Source organism: Gopherus evgoodei, chromosome 9, assembly GCF_007399415.2.
Source record: "Gopherus evgoodei ecotype Sinaloan lineage chromosome 9, rGopEvg1_v1.p, whole genome shotgun sequence".
Taxonomy (NCBI): Eukaryota; Metazoa; Chordata; order Testudines; family Testudinidae; genus Gopherus; species Gopherus evgoodei.
In genome coordinates this window covers 66,873,431-66,898,133 of record NC_044330.1, presented here as the reverse complement: position 1 = coordinate 66,898,133, position 24,703 = coordinate 66,873,431, and the positions used below count along the sequence as shown (strand labels likewise).

General features: G+C 47.4%; 1 protein-coding gene across 2 annotated transcripts in view; it reads left to right on the top strand.

The window, feature by feature from the left end:
* The first annotated feature begins 2,569 nt into the window (after positions 1-2,569).
* The window catches only part of LOC115658072 (Krueppel-like factor 5), a 41,621-nt gene continuing 19,487 nt past the window's right edge, over positions 2,570-24,703 (top strand). For both annotated transcript variants that reach the window (XM_030576563.1, XM_030576562.1), the window contains exon 1: positions 2,570-2,890. In XM_030576563.1, the coding sequence (XP_030432423.1) occupies positions 2,723-2,890 (168 nt within the window). In that variant the 5' untranslated portion in view covers positions 2,570-2,722. The remainder of the gene's footprint in view (positions 2,891-24,703) is intronic.

The following is a 24,703-nucleotide window of genomic DNA, read 5'->3' as shown; positions in this document are numbered from 1 at the left end:
TACACTGCTATTTTGAGTCCACTAGCTTCATCAGAATTAGCGCAGGTATGTCCAGGGAAATGGTCCCTCCAGCTCCAGTGTAGACAGACCCACTGTGTCATAATGTCCGACCATGGTTATTTTTCCTTCATCTGTGACTCTGGGGGACACACCTTGCAATATCTCTGGGACCTGTTACATGATGCAACGTCAGAACACAATAGTGTGATGCAAGGCCTTATAAACTTCTAGTTTCCTAGCTTGTTGGTCAGGACACAGCAGTGTGAAAATTGTGATCGTTCTCAAACATTTTGATGGCTAGGGATGACTGAACCACAAAGATTTGGGGATGCAGTTCAGAGAAACCTCCAGAAATGCTTGTGATGATACAACTTTGTGGGTCCGCAAAACTAGAAACCTTCTGAGAACAAGATTTCCTCTTTTCCTGTGGGAATTCGGCTGCCTCTTGTTTCCACATGAGCCAGAAACAGAGCACAACAGCCTTTGCCCATGGGGTAGTTTGGCCATTCCTGCTTCTGCACCTAGACACAGCAAAATAGGAAATGTTATTCAAATGAAAGACTTGGCTTATTATGGAAGTTCTAAGGATACTCAGTCATGGATCAGAGCCCCATGGACAAACACAACAAAAAGACTGCCCCAGTTAGCTTACAGTTGAGGTATAGAACAAGAGACGGGTGTTTGCAAACAGACCGATGGCAGAGCCCAAGGAAACAGTCGTGGGTGATTAGTTTCATTCTTACTCTACCGGACCTGGTTGGCTTACATCTGCAGCGGTGACTCTGTGAGTAGATCAGGGATGTTAGGAACCGAACTGGTTGAAACTGTGAATTTTCTCTATGAAAAGTTGAGGAAAAAAATGAACAGTTTTAATTTGCAAGTTTTCTTTACCCTGCTGCAGGCAACATGTTTTTTGATTTGTGAAATGAAATGTGTCGAAGCAACATAGAAAAACTCGTTTTAAATGGTTTTGTTTGGAAATGTTTCATTTTGGCTTTGGATTTTCTTTCCTCTGTCTTTCTCATTCTTTTGCTCCATTTTTTCCAGTGGAAAAGTGAGAGCTTTCCCCACACTTCTCCACTGGAAGAAGTTTAAAAGTGCAAGAAAGAGTCCCCCACCCTTACTTTCACTTTTAAAACTTTTTTCCAACTTTTTCTGGTGGGAAAAAAATGTGGGTTTTTTTTCCCACTCTTTTTAAAAAACCTTTTTCCTCTGTTTTTTTCCCAGTAGAAAAAACTAGGGAATTGATTAAAAAAAAAAAAAATCTGAAAATGGGAATTTTCCCATTATGTTAAAAAAAATCCATTTTTTTTTGTAGGCTTTCATAGAATTTAAGGCCAGAACAGTTCATCATGTTCATCTAATCTGACCTCCTGCACATTGCAGGCCACAGAACCTCACCCACGCACTCCTGTAATAGACTCCTAACCTCTGGCTGAGTTTCTAAAGTCCACAGATCTTGATTTAAAGCCTTCACATTACACAGAATCCACTTTTTAAATCTTGCTTTAATGAAAATTTTCAGTGAGAATTTTTTTGGAAAACAAAATATTTATTTTCACCCCCCCATTCCTTTTCAATGAACCCCCATTTCTTGGTGAAAAAATGTTTAGTCAAAAATTGTTGACTGCACTCTTAGTTAGTAGATTACTTTCCAAGATCTGCTATACTCTGAATCTCTCTAGGGCAGGATGGCCTGGCAGTCTAGACTCTAGAGCGTTGCTCTGCAGGAAGCCAATTGAAAGTCCCTGGGCTACGGTCTCAAGATCTCCAACCTGGTGGAGCATTCAGTGCTCAAGAAGGGAGCACCGTACATGGCTCCTCTACCTCTGGTTGCTCAAGGAGTAGCACTTATAGGCTTCAAAATGAGTCCTGTCTTGGCCAAAAGAGCAGAGCTGTGATGCTGGACCCAGCAGTGTGTATGTGAGGGGTGTCAAACCAGTGTGAGCATCCAGGCCCTGACGGGACAACAGAACATAGCTACAACTGTGTCACTTAGGGTTTGTCTATACTAGAAAGGGTTTGCTGTCCTGCTATAGCTATAATGGCAAATCCCCTGGTGGAGAAGCAGCTTATACTGGCAAAAGAGGTTTTTTTGCTGGTATAGCTTATAGCAATTCTGTGAAATAAGCCGTACCAGTAAAAAGAGGTTTTTGCTGGTATAGCTGCATGTATGCTAGGGCTTTTTGCTGGTATAAAAATGTTGTGATGAATCACAACCCTAACCAACATGATTATACTGGCAAAAGTTTCTCGCCTAGCCCTGGCCTTAGATTCTCACGCAAATCTGTCTGTAATTTTCTCCCCCTTTTCTCTCTCTCTCTCTTTCTAGGTAGACCTGCTACAGGTAACATGGCTGGTGAAAAGAGTCACAGAAAGCAGGGCTCTGTACTCATTGTATCTTGTGTTGCCTTAAAGAGATGTCAGCTGGCTTATTGGTCAGAGCAGCATTAGCTCTGGTCCTGATTGGCTCAGCCGGCCTGTCACTGAAGTTTGCCAGGTTAGTGTGCCTCCTACTTCAGGACAGGTAAGACTTTTCTTTAACAGATCAGACTTCTTAAGGCTACAGTGCACCTGGATTCCTAAGGATTAGCAACAGGCTTGCTTCCGAGTTCTTGAATCCCTTCCAGCTTTGTCCAAAACCTTTTTTTTTTTTTTCTTTTTAGTTTTTGGTTTGTAACACGCTAAGAAGGGAGGGGAAAGGGGACTGACTGCAGGAGGGATGAGCAGCAGTGGGCTGGTTCTGAGCACCCCAAATCTTGAAGAAAGTACAGTGTTTACGCAATTAAACCCAGTCACAATGTCCAGGGAGTCTGCTGAAGACACTTCGGTCTTTGAAGACATCAAACCTGCTATAAGGATCTTGGAAAACCAACATGAGTTGGCGCAGGTAAGCAAAAGCCTTAACAGTTCTCCTCACACCTCAGTATCCTTATTGATGTGGAATAATGAGGTACTGGCTGTCGATTTTCAGAGGTTGGTTTTCATTATTTGACATTTTTGTGTTTTTTTTTAAATTGGTGCTATAAATTTTCAGAAAAAAGCCAGATCAGAATACTTCCAATGAACACGGCCCTTCCCCAGAAATTGCAGCTTACAAAACAGCACAGCATGGGGAAACAAAAGGCCGGATTCTCAGCTGGTGCAAATTGGTGTAGCTCCATTGAAGTCCACAGAACTGCCCTGCAATACACCAGATGAGGATCTGGCCCATCAGAGTATAGTTATGAAAATTCCCCTTCTGTGGGTGCTAGACTGGAAAGATTTCAAAGCATGTACTTTCGACAGAAAGAATCCATCGGTCACTAGATGATAAAGGTGTGGATCTGATTTTTAAAGGGAAAATTGCAGCTGGATTTTGTTTTGTTTTGTTTGGGGGAATTTTAGAAAGTGTTTTCTGCCAGGTTTGAAACAAATGGGTTGTGAACAATCCTCTGGGACGTAGTTCCAGTCATTTGTTCCGTGATAGGAAGAAGCCAGTGTGGAAACATTTAAGTTCTATAAGAGTTTGTTGAAGTTTGATTTTCATTTCAAAGGAGCAGTAGGAGAGTCCTTTTTGTAAAACAGAGAAGATCACTAAGGAAAGGCTCCAGGAATGGATACTTTCCTGTAGTTCAGGCTCCTATTTTTCAAATCACACTAGTGGAGACAAGAATGGAATTCTCCTTGAAATTCCCCAGCGCTGCTGCTTCCCTCTGTGAACAGCAAGGCCAGAGATAAAGCAGTGGATAAGCTGCCTGGAAATCAACCTCCAGCCCCCCTCCCCAGAGTCACAAGCAAAGATCCCAGACAGAGAAGATTGCTGAAAAGCTCTGGGTGCAGCAACCCCTCTCGTTCTAATTGCGGGGCCGGTTGTGAAACATGGGCAGTGTCCTGCCGCAAGCTAGGGAACCATTTTACAACGGTCGTTGTATTGCCGCCTTGCTCTTTCAAGATGAAATTCAGGATTCCCAGCGGCCAGCAGTTCCTTCGCCTGCCTTTAAGGCAGGTTCGCATCACCCTTTCTTTCTCCCGTACAATCCCAATTGGAAATGAGCGAGAGTTTTGGAAATGCTCCTTTAAGGAGTTCTTGAAAAGAAGTGAAACCCAGGGGGCAAATCTCCCCTGGTGTAACTTCCCTGATATCAGCGGGGTTCTACCAAGGGTCAAGTTGTCTCTAAAGAATGAGTCTTCATGGGACAATGAAAGGAACTCTGGGATCTGAATGACTTTGGCTCATGGTTTTGAGGGTTGGATGGGCCACTTCTTGGAGCCGTGTCTCCTGTTAGTGATTTGCCGCCGTTCCCTAGAGCAACCTTCCTAGTTGCTCCCAGAAGTGGTGCAGAAGGCGAGGAGGTCGGTGTTGCTCTGTGGTGTCTTGCTAAGTCAGAGTGCTAAGCTGGCTAATGATTAACCCTGGGTGCGTGCCTTCCCAGCGCCATCTTGTTGCAGGCGCTGGGAACTAGAATGGATCTGTGTGCTGGGCCCTGGGAAGGGAGTGGCTGGAGGGGAGGAGGGTGATTGTGGTTCTTTTAGGACAGGGCGTCGTGCGCCATTGCCCTGGACCTGACTTTGTGTGGGTAGAGAAGGGAGAACCACCAAATAAAATAATTCTGGGTCAAATGATCCCCCAAGAAGTTCTGATCCTCACCTCCGAGTCATGCCGGAATTCTGTCTGAGGATCTGCTAGCTCAGGGCTGCTGGCATTGGAAAAGAGTATGACATGTAGTTGCTAGGAGGAGTGGACACCACTCACAGCCTCTTTGCTGTGACCTGGTGCTCTAGGAACTTTGTTTTTAAAGTCTAGTGAGAGGGACCTTTCCCTGCAGCCTTTTCTCTGGGTGGCTTTGCGTGTTCTGCTGCTGGCCCTTGCACTGTGCCAGCGATTCCTCTGCTGTCCAGGTGGGAGTGGCATGCAGCCCAACCATCGGGTCTCTACTCTGCCAACCAGCCAGCAATCCAGGCCCACCTCCCTCTGTCTTTAGAGCCCCTGGCGAGGGTGGGGCTGGGGAAGTGTGAGACAATTCACTGGGCATAGGAGGGAAGGTTGGTTGTGGAAGCTCCAGCTTTCCATACTACCACTACTGCCATCAGCAGTAGAACATGTGCCATAGCAATGGGCTAGAGGCCAGAAAGCAAAGTGTGCATCTGTGGAGTCATTCAGACCCCAGGGGGAGGGATAGTTCAGTGGTTTGAGCACTGGCCTGCTAAACCCAGGTTTCTGAGTTCAATCCTTGAGGGGGCTACTTAGGGATCTGGGGCAAAATCAGTACTTGGTCCTGCTAGTGAAGACAGGGGGCTGGACTCGATGACCTTTCAAGGTCCCTTCCAGTTCTAGGAGATGGGTATATCTCCATTATTTAAATTTAAAGCATAGCTGGGAGCAGAGAGGACAGAGGCCAGGGGTGCCAGCCATCTGGTTGATTCTTCTCCCCACTCCCCTCCAAAGATTACTGATGCAATTCCCTCAAAGGATTGGGTTAGGTAACAAATGGACTCAGCAATTCGCAAGCCAGCCTGCTGTCCCCGTCCAGCAGCAGGATCGGGGTGGGGGTCTGCTCTGTGTCCCCCTCCAGCAGTGGGACCAGAGGGGGACACAGCAAGCTGGTCTGATCTCCCATTCTGGCAATGGGATGGGTGGGGAAGCAATGTCATTCCTCATCAATAGGATAAGAGGAGATGTTGTGGGGTGGCCCTGTCTCTTTCTTTGGCCTGGGGATGCCCTGGGCAGGCATCAGGACACTGCACAAATGGGCAGGAAGATACGGTCTAGCACTGAGACAGCAGGGGAATGCCAGGCTGGGCCCGTCTCCTGCTCCAGGAGCAGAACCACAGGGAGGTGCTATCCCCATCCCTCCGCCACACTTCTGCAGCAGGCTGGGTCCCACTAGATCTTGGGCTGCCCCTGCTCTCCCAACTGCAAACAGAACCACTGGCTGCTCCAAGTGCTGAGTCAGCCCAGACTCTGTGATATTCCTCAGCAAACTTCCGGGGCGTTAATCTGAGGCAAGGGGCACCCCTGGTGGCCCCGGGACTCCCACAGACAGCCGGAGAGTACTTCAGAGCCAACGCACTGGCTGGTTGTTAGCTACAACACATGCTTTCCTCAGCCTCCTGAAGATGTGCAAACGCATACCCCTCCCCGCAACACGCATGCATGCACACACACTCCAACCCACAATGCACATGCATACACACACCTCTCCCAGATACAGAATATACATCACAGACCACACCACCCTACCCACTCCCCTTCCACACAATGCGCATGCACACGCGTGCACACACTTCTAATATGGGGAAGTCATGTTCTAGTCATTCTCCCCAGGCGGGATTGCTGTGCTGGGGAGAATGAGTGAACTGCCCTTTATATCCCCGCAGAGCTCTAGGGAAAGTTGTTTGGTTGCTTGTGGTGACTCCTGGCCCCACTGCTGTCCAATGGGAGTTTTGGCATTGACTGCAATGAGATCAGAATTTCACCCATGAAATCATAGCTTTGCACTGCTACGCACACAGCGATTTCTGCTTTTCACTTCCTTGAAGAACTTTTTTGACTTTTACAGGGACGGGCTTGGGTCATGCAGTTCAGATCCCATGGTAAATGGATCTGGTGGGGAGGTGGGTTCATGAGTCAAGGGTCCAGTTTAGGGGTACTGATTGTTAATGGGCTAAGAAGTTTGGATCTTGTTTTTGTGAGTGTTCCCTTCAGTCTGTGGAGCGGGAGTTGGTTTAGGCTTCATTCTGGGTTAGCTCCATTGCTGATCTGTACTGTTACATCTGATCCTGCATAGTACCAGACACAGCACTTTACCCAATGACTCCAGTAGCTTCCGGGGAACTAGAGACAGATGGGTGTAGTATGGGGAAGCCCCTTGGGTAAAACCTGAGGCATGTTGAGATGAAGCTGGCGAAACTGACTGGAGGCAGCACAGTCACAGTCCTGCCTCAAGTTCAGGAGAAGGAAACCCCACCCTAGGTGTAAGCTCAGGAAATCCAGGCTCAGGGATGTGCAGGCGGGGATTAGCCTTCTCCCCTCACTGCTCAGGGATGTCACCGGGGACATTGCATAAAGCAGTGCTCATTCCAAAGGGTTTCCTGAATTGAGACAAGAAAAGGCCAGGTTTGTGGGGCTCCTGGGGCAAGCTCTTGCATTCAAGAGCCGAAAAATGATGCGAAGCACAAGGTCCATCATGATTCTGGGGCAGGTTCTCATCTCAGTCAGTGTGAGGCCAGAGACCAAGACTTTACAAAATGAGGTCTTACTTTAGGCTTCTTGATCCATAGCTGAACACCCAAATTAATGCTCTGATTTTCAGTTTCACTTCTCCCACTGATGTCTTTTAGAGTTTGCTGAAACTGCGAGCTAGGGGGTGATTCCAGCTCGAGGAGACATACCTACGCCAGCTCTTATTGATCTATCATTCTAAAAATAGCAAAGTAGCTGCAGCGGTGCAAACAGCATCAGGGGCTAGCTGCCCAGAGTACAATCCTGTCCAAAAGACAAGGCACGTACTCTGGGTGGTTAACTCCTCATGCTGCTTGCCCTACCACAGCTGCACTCAATCAGAGCTGGGTATCACACCCCAGCTCCAAGTGTAGACATACTCTTGGTTTCAGGAGCTGCTCCAGATCTGCACCAGCATAAGTGCCACTTCTTCTTTTGATATGGGCTCTCTGGGGCTGATTCCTTCTGGCAAGATCTTCCAATGCAGGGCCTGGGAAGGAGGTGGGATATTGGCAGCGATTGATTTGCTGTAGTGGAGGAATTCAGGGAAACCTCTTTCCCACACACAGCATTCCCCTCTCATCTATCCGTTCCCTGGCACTAAACCTCAGTAATGTCTCAGCCAGGGAATGTATGCCCTCCTACCCTCTGTGGGCCGGAGCTTGATACCTGTATACAGAAAACCTTTTGGCACTTTCTTGAGTAAGGATGAAGCATGGGCTTCCTGTGATATTCATGGCATACAAACAAGGAAGTTCGATAAAAACAGAAGTCCCCTTGCTGGAAGATTGGAACCTAACACTGCTTTATTTCTTAGAATTCGGAATGGTAACACAATCTCCCAACTCCTACCACCCCCCAAAAAACAGCAAGAGACAAAGCAGGCTGCTCCCCTAAGGCAGAGAGGCATAACTCATCTTTCCTTGCTGTGGACTGGGTGACTTTGATCACATACTTCCTTACAGAGCTGCCTGCCCACAAGCAGGACCAAGAAAACCCCAGAGAATTTAAAGTGATCAATCCCAGTTTTAACACAACACTTCCAACACCCTACGTTTTCCAAGACTCTGGGGTTTGCATTATGGTTTGCTGACTGTAGGCCTGATCCAGTGCCTCTTGAAGTCAGTGGAAAGATGCCTGTTGACTTCAGCAGGCTATGTTACAGTGCCCTAGTTACCTCCCGTGTCCATTTTGAGGGAGTGCCCTCAGAGAGTCCACCCCCAGCCTACCCCCATCCTGGAAGTCAGAGTCAGTCAGCTTGTGAGAATGCAATTCTGCTGGGATTTGGGGTTGCAAGCCCCCAGGAGCCACATGAATGTGCATACATAGCACCTGGTTAGCCCTCTGCTTGCCCGCTCGGTGCCCAGTAGCTCGTGAGGACAGAGATGGTGCCACCCTGATGCCACAAGCCAAACCAGAGCCAGCTGGGCTAACTTCAGATTTCCCAGCCAAGAGTTCATCAGTTTCACTGAGCAGAAGACAGGCTATGGCTGTACCCCCGACCCCTGTGGCCTTTGGTTTTCATAGGCACTCGGCCATGGTCAGGGCAGGTTCCCAAGGGGCAATAGCAGCAGTTGCATCGAGCTATAAAGACCAAGCTGATCCTGGGTCTGGAAGGCATCCCAGGGGCTTTTAAGAGCCAAAAGGGGCCCTTTGCAGGAGGAGGCTCAGGTTGGCTGGAGGAGGGGAGGAATTTTCTGGGCTGGCACGTGAGTGAAGTAGCTCTGCCTGCTGTCTAGTGGTGGCAGCTCCTGACCAGCCTGTCTGTTATTCCAGGGGCTCCTGCATTGCACAATTGGGAGCCTCTTTTAAAGCCAGGCTGGCAAACACAGGCATCAGCCCTTGATTAGTTTGTTCTTTGATCTCAGTCAAGTGAGGAGTTTGCTTCCCTCCCTCCCCACATTGCTGTTCATTAAGTGGTCATAACCCAAGCGTTAGGATGATTAGCCAGCTGGACTCAAGGTTACTAATCAAGGGAGCTACCAATGAACCACCAAGGCAAACAGAGCTAGCGTCTCTGGCTCGTTTTAAATTGACTCTCCTCACCCTCTCTCCTCAGCAGCATCTGGTATCAGCAGTGGCTGCGCCGTGCAGAATGGCTGCCACATCCCCTTTAACAACATCTTGTTCCTGGCAGTTTCTGTCACTGTGGGACTCTAGCCAATCAAATCTGCGTTCTGCCAGCCATCCGGGATGCTGCAGAACAGTTTGAATCTTGGACCATTTAGCCTATATTCCTGTCTTCACTTTATCGGAAACATCGGATTTCCCATGCTGGGTCAGACACCTGGGCAATCAAACCCAGTGGATACGTCTACATTGTAAAAAAAAAACCCAACCCATCTCAGCATCCAGGTTTGTAGGTGTTTCCATTCAGACCGGACTTCAGGCTCTGAGACCCATCCCCCAGGTTTCAGAGCCCAACCTCCAGCCCAAATGGGAACATCTGCACTGCGAATGTAGATCCGGGCTCTGACTCACTGCCATGGATTTTTATACCTAATGTCTCTTCCCCAGTTATCCAGAGGTATGTGAGAAGCAGAAAGGGTGAAGCAAGAGATAGGGCAGCACGCTAGCATATAGAAGCTGGGGGTTCAGTTCTAGTGTGACTTCAGCTCCATGGGCTTCAGTTTCCCCATCTATAAAACAGGGATGGATCATGCTTCCCTTCATCAAAAGGATGTTTTGAAGATAAAATCCATTAATGTGTGTTAGTTGCTCAGACACTATCGCCTTATGAGGGCCAGAGCAGTACCTAGATCTACAAATTCCTAGTTAACCATGTGATACTGAGTATGTGGAGAGAAGGGCCATGGGCATGAATTCTCAGCCTATTGATAAAATCCTCCAGCCTCAGTATCAGGCTCTGGGATCTCGCAGGACAGGATGTCCCATGAGGCAGCCATCTGTGTGGAGAAACACTTCTGTCTATTAGCTCTCAATGAGGAAGAGAGAGAGTTCAAAGTTGTCTCATGGGTGGTAGCTGAATAAATGGAAGTTTGGGAGATCCTTGCTTCAGGCGAAGGGGGTTTTCAGAGCTTCTTGATGGGAGTTTATTAAAAAGGTTACTCCCAGTGAATGAGTCACCAGGGCATTAATAGACCAAGACGATAGCTAACATGGAATCTCAGAGCATGCAAAGCTAGTCTTTCCCCATGGAAAGTTTTACCCTTGAAAAACAGCTTTTGGATCAATATGGAAGTTGTCACAAAAGACGTTGGGGGATCCATCTACATTTTCTGATTTTTTAAAGTTCAAACAAAAAAAGTAATTTTGATTTGATTTGAATTGAACCAAAACATTTTTGATGTTCTTATTTTATTCCCCTCATTTGCCTTTTTCCAGTTAAACAAAAAATGGGGGGAGAAAAGGGAGACGGTGGTCAAAATTTAAATGAGAAAAACAGATTGTTTTCATTTCAGCTAGAATCAGATGGAATCAAAGGGGAACTCTGTTTGAAATCAAACTTTCATTTTGATGAAAAATCAAAAAAGTCACTAGAAAATTTCAAACAATGAAAATCGTTTCTTTTGTTTGAATGTTTTTGAGGGGAAGAAATGCCATTTTCTGACCAGTTCAAGTTGTCAGCAAGGTGGCAACAAGTGATGGGCCCTGCCCAAAGCATCGGATCTGAGCTCCTGTGAACTTGGCTTAGGGTCCAGATCCCCATTCAGAACTCACGGCTTGAGCCCATCTCTAGTGACAGCCCTCATCTGTACTCAGTGCAACAGAGCACGTGAGGAAGAAGAGTCGGGGAGCCCCTCTCCTATCCCCAGGCAGCAACACAACTGGCTTGTGAACTAGTGGAGAAGAGCCAGTTCTTCTGCAACCCCAAGCATGGTCTGCGGACAATGGAGCGTAGCCACACCCAACCCCACCAGCTGTGGTGTGCAGTCTATGCCAGTGGGGGGAAGAAAGGCTCTCAGCCATGCTCTTCCCTCACCCACCAGCCATCCCTGCGCTGGCAGAATAGCTGCATTTATCTCACTTGATCAATTCCTTAGCACTGCAGGGGTCTTGAGCACTGGGGCACCTCGGTCCCTCCTTTTCTCTGCCTGTGACCCGAAATAATTGAGTCTCCTGGAAGCTGTGATGCTTTGGTCTAATTCTGGCTGTTGGACTTGATATGCTTGGGTGGTGTTAATGGCCTCTGATATACAAGTCAGACTGGAGACTCTGAAGGTCCCCTCTGACCTTAAAATCCACTGCCTTTTCCCGGCAGCTGGCACCCACAATATCTGGGCCTTTGTAATTAACAGCAAGTACTCCTCATTCCAAGTGCCCTGAGAATCCACACGTAGACAGATCAGGTCACTCCCGTAACAATCTGCTTTGGTTGGCCCTGCTCTTTCCTTTCCTCCTTGCTTCCTCCTTACATCATAAATGACCTGCTAATGCAGATCAGATGCTTGGTGGACAATTCAGGAGACCTCTGTTTACAACTCAGGGCTGGCAGAACATGACAAGCTCCCCGCTCCACTACTCAGTGCCTCACCGCTGCCATCTCTATGTGCGTCTACACTGCAGTGTAAGTCCAGGGTTAGTAGAACTCAGGTAGCAGATGCTGGGTTTGTTATCCTGGGGCTTAAGTGTCTACACTCATTTGTAACCACAGATTAGGAATGGTTGAATCCTGGGTCTCAACCTGGGGTTCCAGTGTCTACATTGCATCATGTGGGCCTGAGTCCATCCACCCATATCTCAGACTTCTTAGCGCCCTCCCAAAATGTGGCTGCTTTAGCCCTTTGGTCATGATGCAATATGCGAAAATTTGATTGTGTAGAGGACAAGGAAAGTCAGCCCACGGGATTGTGGGATACTTTTGGCAGGCTCCCAGCACATGAGTCCAATGGGGCTGCGTCTACACTGCAAAGTGATAGGGCTTGAACTCTGGGTCCTGGCATGTCTCAGGCTCAGATCCTCCACCCCCATGAAGTCGTGGGTTAGCACAATTTGCATGTAGATGGAAGTAGAATTAGGCTTGAGCCTGAGTTCGAATTCTGGGCTTACACTGTAGTGCAGACATACCTTAAGAGTGAGAAGGGGAAGTTAGTCTCCACGGGCTTTTCAGCCCTTGGTCTCCCTGCTGAGAATGCAAGATGGATGGTGGTTTTGGTGATGTGGCTAGAGACCAAGTAACCAGAAATCAGCCTGAGACACAGTCATGTAGGTCTTTGACACACCTCCGACGATATCTGCTGGTGACCTTCACCAGCCTGAGCTGGGTTTGAACTAGTGGTAGGTAAGAAGCTCCATATCTCTTTGCCAGTCCCCTAAGACATCCAGCCCGCTTCCTCTTCCTTTGTCCTCACTGCATGTTGGGCCTGATCCTGCTCCTTGTCAGAAGTTTTGCCATTGCCTTGCACGGGAGCAGGGTGGGGCCCTCTGATTGCACAAGGAGCCCCCCTTTTGATTTCCTTGTGGCCTGATGTAATTTCTTGCTCCTGCCCAGATCCTGCAGTGAAATCAGCTGTGTCTGAGCCCGTGCCAAGAGGAATGAGATCATGTGAAAAGAGCTCAGGTTTCCACACTCAGGCAAAGCTTCCAGGAGGAAGTGAACATGTAGCCATGGGAGGTGAGGATGGAGTTTAATGCCTTCCATTCTGAATAGGAGATGGGTCCTGTGCCTCTTCCTTCTCTGCCCTGAAGGCTCTGATCACCTGGATGAGGTTCTAGGGGACACCAGTGAGGGCACCAAGGGCTTAATGACCCTGGGTTAAAATAGAGTGGTTCAGATTGTACAAGCTAGTGGCAATTACCAGTGGATTATAGGAACGATCGAGGGAATTCAATGGCTTGTGCTGGCCACCCAGCTAAAGAGCCAGATTCCACACGATATAAGTCCAGGGTCACTCCTCTGACAACAGTGTCAGAGTAACTAGTGTCACTCTGAATTTACATCTGTGTAAGTGATGGCAAAGGCTCAATGTCTACATAGCAGCTGCGAGGCGTAAATTCCAGCTCAGGTAGATGGGTATGCACTAGCTCTGTTTGAGCAAGTGCCTGTGTATAGCAGTGTGGCAGTATGTACTTGGGAGGGAGAGGGGGTTGGACAGGATTGTAGCTGGTGCCACTACGCGCACACTGCTACTTGTAGGCAGTAGCTTGAGCAGAGCTAGTGCGTGAACATCTACCCACACTGGAATTTACCTCTCAGCTGCTGTGTAGATGTACCCTATGAGACACCCGCCTGTCTTATTAACCTCTTCCCTGCTGTTAGCACATGCTGTGGCATGCCTGCTGTCAGAGACTCCAATAGCATCTGTGCCCATTTATCGCATGCTGGGAGCTTTGGGCTGCATTGGCAGAGTGACGTCCATGGGTGTGTGGTACCTGGTGCGCTGATCGTGATTGAACGGGGCAGTAGGAGACCAGAGGTTGGGTTTGATGATCTCCCTCGGTAATCATTTCTCCAGAGCTAGAAATACATGCAGTGAAGTGTACAGCACCAAACAACAGCAGTGGGGTAACAGCAGGCCCCTGATGTGTGTGGGTGTGGTTGGGTGCTTCACCTTGGCTGGCTGTGGTATGGAGGGACCATTCTCACTCTCAAGGGGGAGTCAGCACCTCTGTTTGCTCTGCAGTCATGCATGGATGGTCTTGAGCAGCTCTCAGGGCGCCTGAGCTGACCCCTGTTGAAGTCAATGCAAAGGGCCCCTTGCCCCGTGTGAGGGAAGTACACTGCGACTTGGGTCATGGAATTCAAAGGGGAATAAAGGAGAAGGCCCCCAGTGCTCTGAGATATCTCCTTGTGACACCGTGGGAAGTAGGGCTGAGCAAGTGATGGATTTTTTGGTTTAGGGGCTGAAATGAAAAGAAACACTTGGAAATCTGTTTCAATTGGAAGAAAAAAAATCTTTTTTTTTCTGTCAAATTGAAAAAAATTCATTTTGCGTCGAGCAAAATGCTTCAAGTAGCCCAAGAGAAAATTTCTTTGAGTTTTCTGCTTTGTTTTGGACGTTGTGTGCCCTTTAAAACTAGCCAAGTTTAAAATCAAAACAGCATTCTGAATTGAAAAGTCAATGCAAAATGCTTTAACTCTTCTGCGATTTTTTTCCCTCCCCTAACCAAAACTATTTGTTGAATTTCACCTGAAGTCAGCAAATAGTTTTGGACCCCAGAAAATGCATTTTTTGGCTTAACCCCCCCCAATTTGTTGAAAAAAAAATGCATCCAGCTCTAGTGGGAAGCTTGCTCCTGGGTCCTGTCTATCTGCTGCTCCAAGCTCCCTCAGTGTGACCCCTACCACTGCAGTGCTTGGAGCTCCCTTTAGCCCCACCTCTGCTGATCTGAGCTCCCCTTTCCTGATCCATCCTGAGTCTCACTTGCTTCCCCCGCTGCTCGGAGCGCAGCCTTTCCACTCCACCGGGAGGCCTGGGGTTGTGAAATGTGGGACAGAAGGGAGCAGACGTGGTAGCAGGAAGGAGTTCAAGGAAATGAAATGGTGCTGGAACAAGATGTTCTCAGGTTGTTTCCTGGCTGGTGGACTGAGCCATTACTGGCACTCCAGATCAAGGCACCTGATAACGGGCTTTCCCAGGACCTTTTCACAAAAGCCGTGTGCAAGGTGTCGCTGATCAGCCGATGACTTCAGCGCGCAGGGAGCTGGCTAGTCCTTCACCACTGTAAATAATGAGGCAAGTATGGTCTTAACCACTTAATCCTGTCCCAGCTTTCACTAATCATTTTGTAGGCTTATCCCCCTGGTTTCTACATTCACTGCTGGCTTTTCATGGGGTTTGACAGCTCCAACCACCTCTGCTCTTAGGGGCTGGTTCACAGGACTGTATTTTAGTAGGGAATAGATTGCAAGTTTTCTGGGGTAAGGACCAATTTCTTTTGTCCGCTGTTTGTACAGCACCCACCACAGATGGGTCCCATCGGTGCTGGGGTAGTACAAAAATAATCCTCATAAGTGAATGCATGTTATACAGACCATTGTGCCGCCACACACTGTGCAGGGCAGTAGGATGAGGCTGTGGATGAAATTAATTAATGGGACAGCTCCACTTTCAAGGTTCTGTCTGGCTTGAAGGGCAGTTAAAGAGTCACCGGTTTAGTTCAGAGATCTTGATGCCTCAGCGTTGCATCAATTTGTGGTACCACTGCATTGCTACATCATGACATAATGTGGCCATTTGCTGAGGCAATGGAAAATTAGATTTATGCTCATTAGCTAGAGAAACTCGTGATTCATAATGATTTGTAAGGGCCAAATGCTGCCTTTAGTTACACCTAAGTACTCCACTAGTACTGGGTGGGTAGCTTAGCCCCAGTGCTCCCACTGGAATCACAGATTTCCACCTGTGTAAACAGGAGCAGAATTTGGCCAGTGGGAGTCATTTCCACAGGATTGATGTCTCGGTCATTTATTTGTAAATGCCATTTAATCTGCTAATATACTTGGCACTATTGATCGAAATGTGTGTGACTCTGCATGTGCTCACTGGCTGAGAAAGCAGGGATATAGGTCGTACTAGGCCTGACTGTGCTGTAGAAACATGCATATGTCTGAGCTCGGCATGTGCATGCCGTTACAATGATATGCCACAGATGAGTAAATTTCATATGTCGTGTGATGCTGGCAGCCCTTGTAAACTGTTGCGCTTGCCATATATGCTGGAGCAGATCCTGACTCTGCAGAGATGGAAGCAAAGACCTGGGAAGGGATGGGAGAACCAGGCTTCCTGTTATCTGCCAACACAAATTGAGATTTGCTTTTTATTTTGCTGTACTGGGGAAATATTTATGGGCCTTATTTTCCTCTCATGCTGGTGTAGATCAGGAGCAAAGGAGAAAATGTTTTCCCCATCCTGCAAATGTTTTCAAGATTTTGGAAACATTTCCCATGGAAGGAGAGGTCAAAAGTTTGAAAGTTTTAATGAACTGAAAAACCTTAGAAAAAATTGGTTCAGGTCAATTGAAGTGTTTCATTCTGATCATTTCAAAAAGTTTCATTTTGCTTCCAACCATTTAACTTTTTTTGGTACTGCTCTTAGCTAAAATTTGAAAGTGAAGTTGTTTTGAACTGGGAAAGTGAAATGATTTTTTAAGAAAATGGCAAAACAACAAATTTTGATGACTTTGAAACTTTTCAAGTGGAAATGTTAGTCAGAGCTGACCCTTTCCTGCAAAATGGTTCAGTTTCCACAAACTGGAATGTTGTTGTTTTTTTTTAACAAAAAACTTTTGTCGGAAATTCCCAACCAGCTGTAATCAGGTGTAAATCCTGTGAAAGGGATGGATTTAAAAAAAAGGGGAATCAGGCCCTTGAGTTCAGATCTGAACTAGCCCTTACAGGAAGGAGGAGGGGGGCGTGATTTCCATGGGGAAAGAATCGTGCTTCTGTTCATTCAGCACAATGAATGTAGTTTATTCATATTCAAATATCACCAAGCCAAACTGTGGACCACAAGCCATATACACTTGTCCAATTGGTATACGGCAAACCTGGCTCTCCTTCTGTAGGCATGGACAGCCCCTTGCGCAGAGGGGCTGGTGCAGGTCTGCTGGGTCCAACCTCAAGGGCTCTCAGTACCATAGGAAAAGCATGGAGAGCCTGAGAAGTTCCTGAAAGCTCCAGCATCCGCTTCATAAGAAAAGCTGTGAATTCCTGCTCTGTCCTAGCATTCCCCTTGCAACAGTGTTTCATAAGGAAACCATTGCCTTAGCCTGCAGGCTGGCTACAGCACTGCAGGAGCATGTAACAGGAGGATGAACTAGGCTGCATTAAGGCTATTACCGTACTTCACTACAGGCCTGAATCTAACGCTCACTGAAGTCCGCAGGAGCCTTTCTGTTGATTTCAGTGGACTTCGGATCAAGCTGTAGCTGGGGGTTGATGGGAGAAAGCAGAAGAAGGCTTGAGATGTGGCAGTTTAAAATTCCCTCTCCCCTCCCCTTCCATCGCCCCAGGAACATTCCCTTTCTGGCCCCTTTCAGGCCACCTTTCCAATGCAAATACTAGTCAGCAGCTATGGAATTTTGTTCGTACTCCCAGTTTGCAAAGTGGGAGCTGGCAGAGGCTGTTGGGCCACTAATCATGCCTGAAAAAGGCAACCAGGCTCATGGGGTGGAGGAGACAAGGGCCATAGGAGCTCAGGAACCTGGAGGAGCTAGAGGACGGGGAAAGTTGAGACAGAAAACGCAGTGCAGTAGATATGGTGACAGCTGTCGATAAGGGGCCGGGGCAGAGTCTAGTCGCAGTTATACCAGGGAATGTGTGAATCCAGAGAAGTTACTTCATATTTGGCCTGAGATCAGAATCTGACCTCCCAGTGAGCATCCCCCACTTACTGTTTATATTAGATTCATCTTTCCACCAGGAACTACTTTTCTGAATGGAAGGATATGCTACATGGCTTCCAAACTGGTGTTAAAATAAATACGTTTCTAATGAGGCAGCCTTACTGGAGCAGAGGCAGTGTAGTCTAGTGGGCAGGCCACTGGCTGGGATGTCAGGAGACATTCTGGGGTTCTGTTCTGGGCTGTTCTCTTGGGCAAGTTTCTGTATGTTTTGGTTCTCTGCCCAGCCTTGCTCTGTCTGTTTAGACTAAGCTTTTGGGGGCAGGAGCTATCTGTCATGGTGTGTACGTACAGCCCCTAGCGTGACGGGGCCCTGGTCTTGGTGGGGGCTGAAAAATAACTAATAACAGAAGCGTGGTAAACTCCAGCTGGCTGCAGTGCTTTAACGGTCCCTATCACAGGTGGTTGAAGGCAGCGAAGGCTTTGATCCCATGCAGCTCAGTGCATCTACCAATGCTCTGCTAATTTGCACTCTGCCAGGGCTTGGGGCAGAGAAAATGCCAGTTGACTTGGGGAGGCTGGGGATCAGGCCCATAGTGATCTATATTAGCTAAGATTACAAGAGGCTGAACTTACATTGGAAACGATTCCTTTGGAAAGTCTGAGCGGCGATTTCCTGCTTCCCAAACGCAGGCCTCCAAGGTTAACGCCATTGTTCCTTTTGAGGGGCTTCGCCTGGGGAGCGATGAATTCTGAGAAGGCTTCACTGCCTGTCTGCTAACTCCCTCAGCTATCTATTCTGCTTGAGAAGTGTTGTTTGTTAGCTCTGGAGGACCAGCCAGAAGCATTCGCAGTCGTGCTGTGTGTGTCAGGGAGAGACATCTTCCGCAGAGATGGGAGAAGATACTGTAGATAAGGGCAATAACAGATTCGGAGCAGGGTTGCTGCTAAGAAATGGCCAAAGTAGCCAGCCCTGGAGTTGTCCAAGAATCATAAAGGTGGAGAAAAAAGGTTGCTTAATAAAGCCTGCATTAAAAGATTGCTCTAGTTCCAGCAGGAGTTAATTCATGAGAGCCACAGGACCTGTGCTTCACAAGATGTCAGAGTAGATAGTCACAGAAGTCCCTTTTGGCCTAGATTGAATAATGTTGGACAGGTACGGAGTCCTCTTCAACTTGGGGATAGCAGAGTCTGCAGTTGTGCTAATGTCTGATAGGAGGTGCCCCTCAGTCTGGTTACTTATCTGGAATACTTCATAAAGAAGACTAGGTTGTTTTCCATAGATACAGACTCCATCAGCGGCAACAGCCCAGGTTCAGGTTTGCACGCACGAGTTTTCTACCATCGCCAACTACATCAGGGGAGCTAATGCCTTTGCAGATGCTCCATACACTTTGTTGCAGGACATAAATGTGTGGGGTTTACCCTGAAACTTTGACTCAGATCTTCAAAGGTATTTAGGCTCCTAACTCCCAAACCTGGAACAAACCTTTATAAGGTGCCCATCCTAGGGTTTACAACCATGTTAGCTACCTCCAGTTACGTGGCAATCCGTTAACTCAAGGTAGAAAGCTGTATTGTGGTAATAACCCCAGGGGCCTTATGTAGACTAGGGAACAATGTGATTTTTTTATATCGAGTTAGCAACCCTGAAGTAGGTAACCCCACTGGAATCCCCAGTTAGCACATAGTGTAGACACAGTTTAGCACCTGTAAAGTTGTGCTAGCTGGCTGGGATTGAAACTAAGTGGAGGCTATAGTGGAGAGACGCTGATTTATGCCAGCTGAGAATCTGACCCATTAACGTCAATGGAACTGTAGCCAATTTACACTAGCTGGGGATCTGGGCACATTGATAGCCCTGGAGCTATGATGATATACACTGGCTGAGTATTTGGCCCTCTGTTGGGTATTTGGAGTTGCTTGAAAGGAAAAATCTCAGACTTCTCTCCTGCTAGGCTGGACTGCCTGTGCTGTCGCTAATTCTTATGCTCAGAGAGTTCTAGAACAAATGAGGCAACAAACAGAAACTGACTTCAGTTGAGGTCAATATCAAGACTGAACGATCAGAGATGCAAATATTTGTACAGGTCAATATTTAACTAAAGGGACAATAAATGCTGATACTGAACCAAATCTGTATATAAATACATTCTATTTATAACACACATTTTTAAAGGGATGCTGCCAAGAACTTGTCATGGCTTCTGATTGATGTCTTTCCTTCCTATTGTTGGTAATTCCTTTTTAGGAGCTTGGAAACTGTGTTCCCAGCAGGTGTGTGAGTGAGGGGAAAGCGGTTGTACTGTAACAGATCCATGCCTGCAGACAACAGACTTGGGTCCACATCCACAAAGGTGTTTAGAAGTTAGCTCCTAACTTCTGCTGATTTCCGTGGACATTAGGAGCTTACATACCTTTGTGGAGCTGGACTTGGGTTGCTGTCACACACACACTTGAAGAGGTGGGATTAGAACCCTCGTCCTTCAGCTTCCAAACAACACGTCTCTCTTATTGAAACTAAAGAAGAGCTGCTTTTGCTTGCACCAGTCCTGAATCTTGTATGTGACCTAGCCACTAGAGGGAAGCCTCACTCAGACACACGGAGGTCCAGAACGTGTATCGCTTTAGCACCTGTGTAACTTTATTCACATCAGTTGTCTCATTGGATTCTGTGGGTCTACTCGGGTGAGTAAAGCTACACTCATGGTTAAGGGCCTTGTCTGCTGTTTCCCTTTCCCCTGCCCTTTGTCTTCCTTATCTGTTGAGACTGAAAGCTCTTTGAGGCATGATTTGTGTTTGTTCAGTGATTAGCATAATAGGGGCCTCTTGTCCCTCAGCTCCTAGGCACTACTGCAATAAACCATCATCATCATAAAGGGCCTGAATGAAAGACTGTTGATGACTTCCCATTCATTTCATCAGGCTCTGGTATCATGGCTAGCACCCGACGGCAAATATGTTGGGTTGGAGTGATCAAAAACCTGGAGGAATACTGAATGGCTCTTTCCCCCTACTACCAATGTAATAATCCCTTCCTGTTTTTAGCAGACATTTCAGCACCCAGGAAAGACGGAGGGAATCAAACACCTGATGATTGTTAGTTAATGACTTTAGCTTACACGGCACCTAATCATCAAGCCAGCAACTGCAGCACAGTGTGATCACTGCCTGCTGTTGCTGTTGAAACGGCAGGGGGAGCACAAGCCATTGGTTTGTGTGTATCCCCAGATTAGTCAGTTTTTAAAACACAAGAATTCATGATGAAAGGATGCTTAAAATTTTCATGTCTAAAAGGGACTAAATTGGACTGACTGGATGGTCCTGGAGAAAGGACATGATCTTGGTTTTATAGAACATTCTACCTCTAGGGCACTGGTTTGAATCCAGACTGAGACAGCAGCATCAAATTGTTCCTGTTTGGTGGCCAGCATGAATTGAATTGGTGGATGTCAGCCCAGGTCATAGTGGACAGCCATCCTGGTCACTGCTTCTCTTTTTGGCTGTCTATTTGGAGACGCTAAGGATCACGTGGCGCGTAAGTCATCCACGTGACTCGAAAATGACATTTTAATTTTTGAGAAAATTTTCAAAAGAAACGAAATGGTATGATATGGTTTTGTACAAAACTTTTCAGGGATTTTTTTGATGATAAAATTGGAAATGAAAATTTTATTTTTCTTAAGTATTTTTCCTTTCCCCATTTTTTGGGACGGGGTGGGGCGGGGCACACTACGATCTGGTGGCCAAAGCCCAATAAGTTTGGGTTCTGCTCCTGCCTCTACAACTGACCTGCTATCTAGTCTGGGGCAAGTCTATTCACCTCTCTGAGCCTCAGTTTCCTCTGGAAAAATGGATCTGATACTTACTCACTGGGAGTTGAGAGGATGAATTCATTTGGTCTATAAAAAGCTTGGGGATTCCCTGATAGAAAATACTAAAGGATTTCTCAGTATAATCATTTCTAGAGTGTGTCTCCCTGCAGTATCTAGACACCCCAAGTATTGTTACTGCCCATAACACCATCTCAAGCTAAGCACTTGGCAGTGAGCCAGGGAAAGGGTTAAATCCTTTTTCTCTTTGTGGCAGGCCGAGAGGAAATGATTGACATTAAAGCAGCAGGTCATTGACTTTTCATGTAATTGAGGAGAACCTAATGGGTGACTAGGTTAGCACATCACTGAGTCCTCACCTGCACTTTCCTCAGTCAGCCCAGGGACAAACATAGCAATCATGTATGCAAATAGCTAGAGCTGGTCCAAAAATTGTTTTCCATCCCACAAAAATATTCCAAATGTTAAATTTTTTTCATCCCAATTTGGGAAAGTCTAAAATTATGATTTTTTTTTTTTTTGCAAAACAAAATTCTGAAAAAAAAATCCATTTGGGGGTCAATGAAAACATTTAGTTTTGATTTTGACCCTTACTTCATTATATTTTATTGTTTAAAATAAACAACGCCATTTCCAAATGAAAACCCAGAAACTTTTTGCTCTGGAAATATCGAAAGGGGAAGTTCCAACACTTTAAAAAAGGCTTTTTCCTATTTTTATTTTTCAAAATGCAGCTTCATCACAATCTGAGGATGTGAAATATTTTGGTGTAGTAGAAACAGCATGTTCCAGGGAAAAGTGGGCCTGATGCATATTTTCCAACCCACGCTAGTAACAGCCTCTCTAGTGGGGAGTGAAGTTGTTTGAAGTTGTGAAGTTGTTTGAAGACCTGCGTTGTGAGCCAGCTGCTCCTGTGCTTGCATTCTTCTCCAGGTGCACTGCAGGTTGCAGGCATGTTGTGGGAGCGGCAGCAGAGCACTGCGTACTCACCTGCCTGGGAAGGCTTGGGTAATGCCCACTTCTCTGTGATTCCTGGCATGCGTAAGGAGAGAACCCTTCTAGGAGCATTCTGCTTTCAAGTGGCTTTTGTCACACCCCTTCCTCATCTTGCCATGTCTGTGGGTATGTCCACATGTGAGCTGGAGGTGTAATTGCCACTGTGGGTGGACGTATGCTCACTAGCGTCGGTTGAGCTAGCATGCTAAAACTGTTTGGGCAGCGGGATGGTCTAGGCTAGATTCCCGGTCCATGCCTAGGGTCTCAGACGGGATAATGCTCGGGGTGGCTAGCTCATCCCTCCTCCCATGCCACCATGGCAACACTGCTCTTTTTAGCACGCTAGCTCAGTCACAGCTAGCGCACTTACATCTACCCAAGTTGGAAGCGATCACCTCGTCTCCAATGTAGATGTACCCACAAAGCCGGGCTCACGCTAGTGTGCTAAAAAGAGCAGTGTGCATGTTGCAGTACCGGTGCAAACTCTGGGTAGCCCCTGATTTCAACTACAACATCCACACAGCTATTTTTAATGTGCTAGCACGAGTCTGTCTGTCTGGGCTGGGAGACTGGCTCCCCCCCCCTGCAGTATGGGCGTACCCTAGAGAACAATAACAGTTAAGTCACAGGCCGAAAGATCCCATTCCTTACAGTGTGCTGCTGTGACCAGGACTCTAATCTCACCATTCCAGTGTCATGGAAACAGAGAGCCTAATTCAGCTCTCGCTTATTCCACTGGGCTCAGTTACTCTAGAATTGCAGCAAACGGGGCTTAGAGATTTTACTGGGGGAGAGAAGATTCCTGAAATATATAGTGCATTTTGGGAGTGGGAGGGGTTCTTGTTGGAAAGAAAGAAAGAATCATAGGGTGAGAAAAAAGATGCCTCCTTCGCATGGGTCTAGCCCAGAAGAGGCAACATGTTCTCCAAAGGAGGGGATAGAGGACGTCAACTGGTTGACTTCAGATCCAGCATCGCAGCAAGGAATTGTTTCCAGAAGGTCTCAAAATCCAGTCTGGAACTTCTGCCTCCTTATTGCAAGAGGAGTGGGAGTGAGAGGGTTCTTTGTCCTTGCACTACCGACCCCCGCCCTGCCTCTCTTACCAGTACAGACCCGGTTATCTCGCACTTTCAGGTTTGTGGGAATTTGTTGCCTGTGGATGTGCAGAACTGAAGCGTGACAGTGTTTATGCAACTTTTTGAGCCTCAGTATCCTGGCCTGGCTGATGGAATGGGTTGGGGGTGTGTGTGCATTAGCTCAAAGATTTTCCAATTCTGGCCAGAAAACATTCAAGGCAAAACATCATCAGTAGTCCCTGAGCCCTTGATCCTACGAGGGGCTGAGATCAGGACCACTGACGGATTGGGCCCAACGACACTGGCATGTGCTGTGCTTCTAATTCCCAAGCAATGGAGCACCAAGCATAAGGAAATTAATGGAAGAGGTTTTCAAACGACTCCATTGTGCTGTTCTGATAGATAGGTCATAGGGTGATGGGTTCGGATGGACAGTTACACCAGGAAAGGCTCATGCTGCATCTTTCCTTTGTCTTTAATGGAAACCATTATCCATGTCACTCACTGACCCAGCAGAAGGAGACAATTTCATGTTTGCCTTCCAATCCCTTGGCTGAATAGCTCAGGAAGAGGAAGCAGAAACCAAATCATGGCGCGCATTGATCATGGGATTTCTGCTGGATGCATGTGGTGGGATTTGTGTTGCATGCCTGTGATGGTTGGTGATGCATGCCTGTGACGGATGTGCGATGTACACTCATTCTGGGATTTGTGTTGCATGTATGTCATGAGATTTGCTTTTTCATTTTCGCAATGGGGATGTTTTGTGCTTTTAGGCTATTTGACACCCTTACCTGCTGTGTTTGTCACTTAACGAGGTCAGTCAATATACCTGCTTCCTCTGACCTATAGCTCCCTCCAGCTAATGCTAATTAGTCTGAGGAGTCACGGGAATCTATCAGAGGGCACTTCTTCCTCTGTAGGGCTGATTCGTTTGGAAGCCCAGGCATAGGCGCCGACTCCGTGAGTGCTCTGGGGCCTGGAGCACCCACGGGGAAAAATTAGTGGGTGCTCTGCACCCACCGGCAGCCAAGCTCCGCTCCCCACCCCCCCTTACCTCCACCTCCGCCTCCTTCCCTAAGAGCACAGGGTCCCTGCTTCTCCACCTACCTCCCAGCGCTTGCCACCGCAAAACAGCTGTTTCTCGGTGTAATAAGCTCTGGGAAGGAGGGGAGAGGAGCGGGAATGCTCAGGGGAGGAGGCGGGGCCGGGGCGGGGATTTGGAGAGGGGTTGGAATAGGGGCAGAGAGGGGGCGGAGTTGGGGTGGGGACTTTAGGGCAAGGGTGGGACGGGCGGGGCAGAGGGGGTTGAGCACCCACCGGCTCCAGCAGAAGTCGGTGCCTATGTG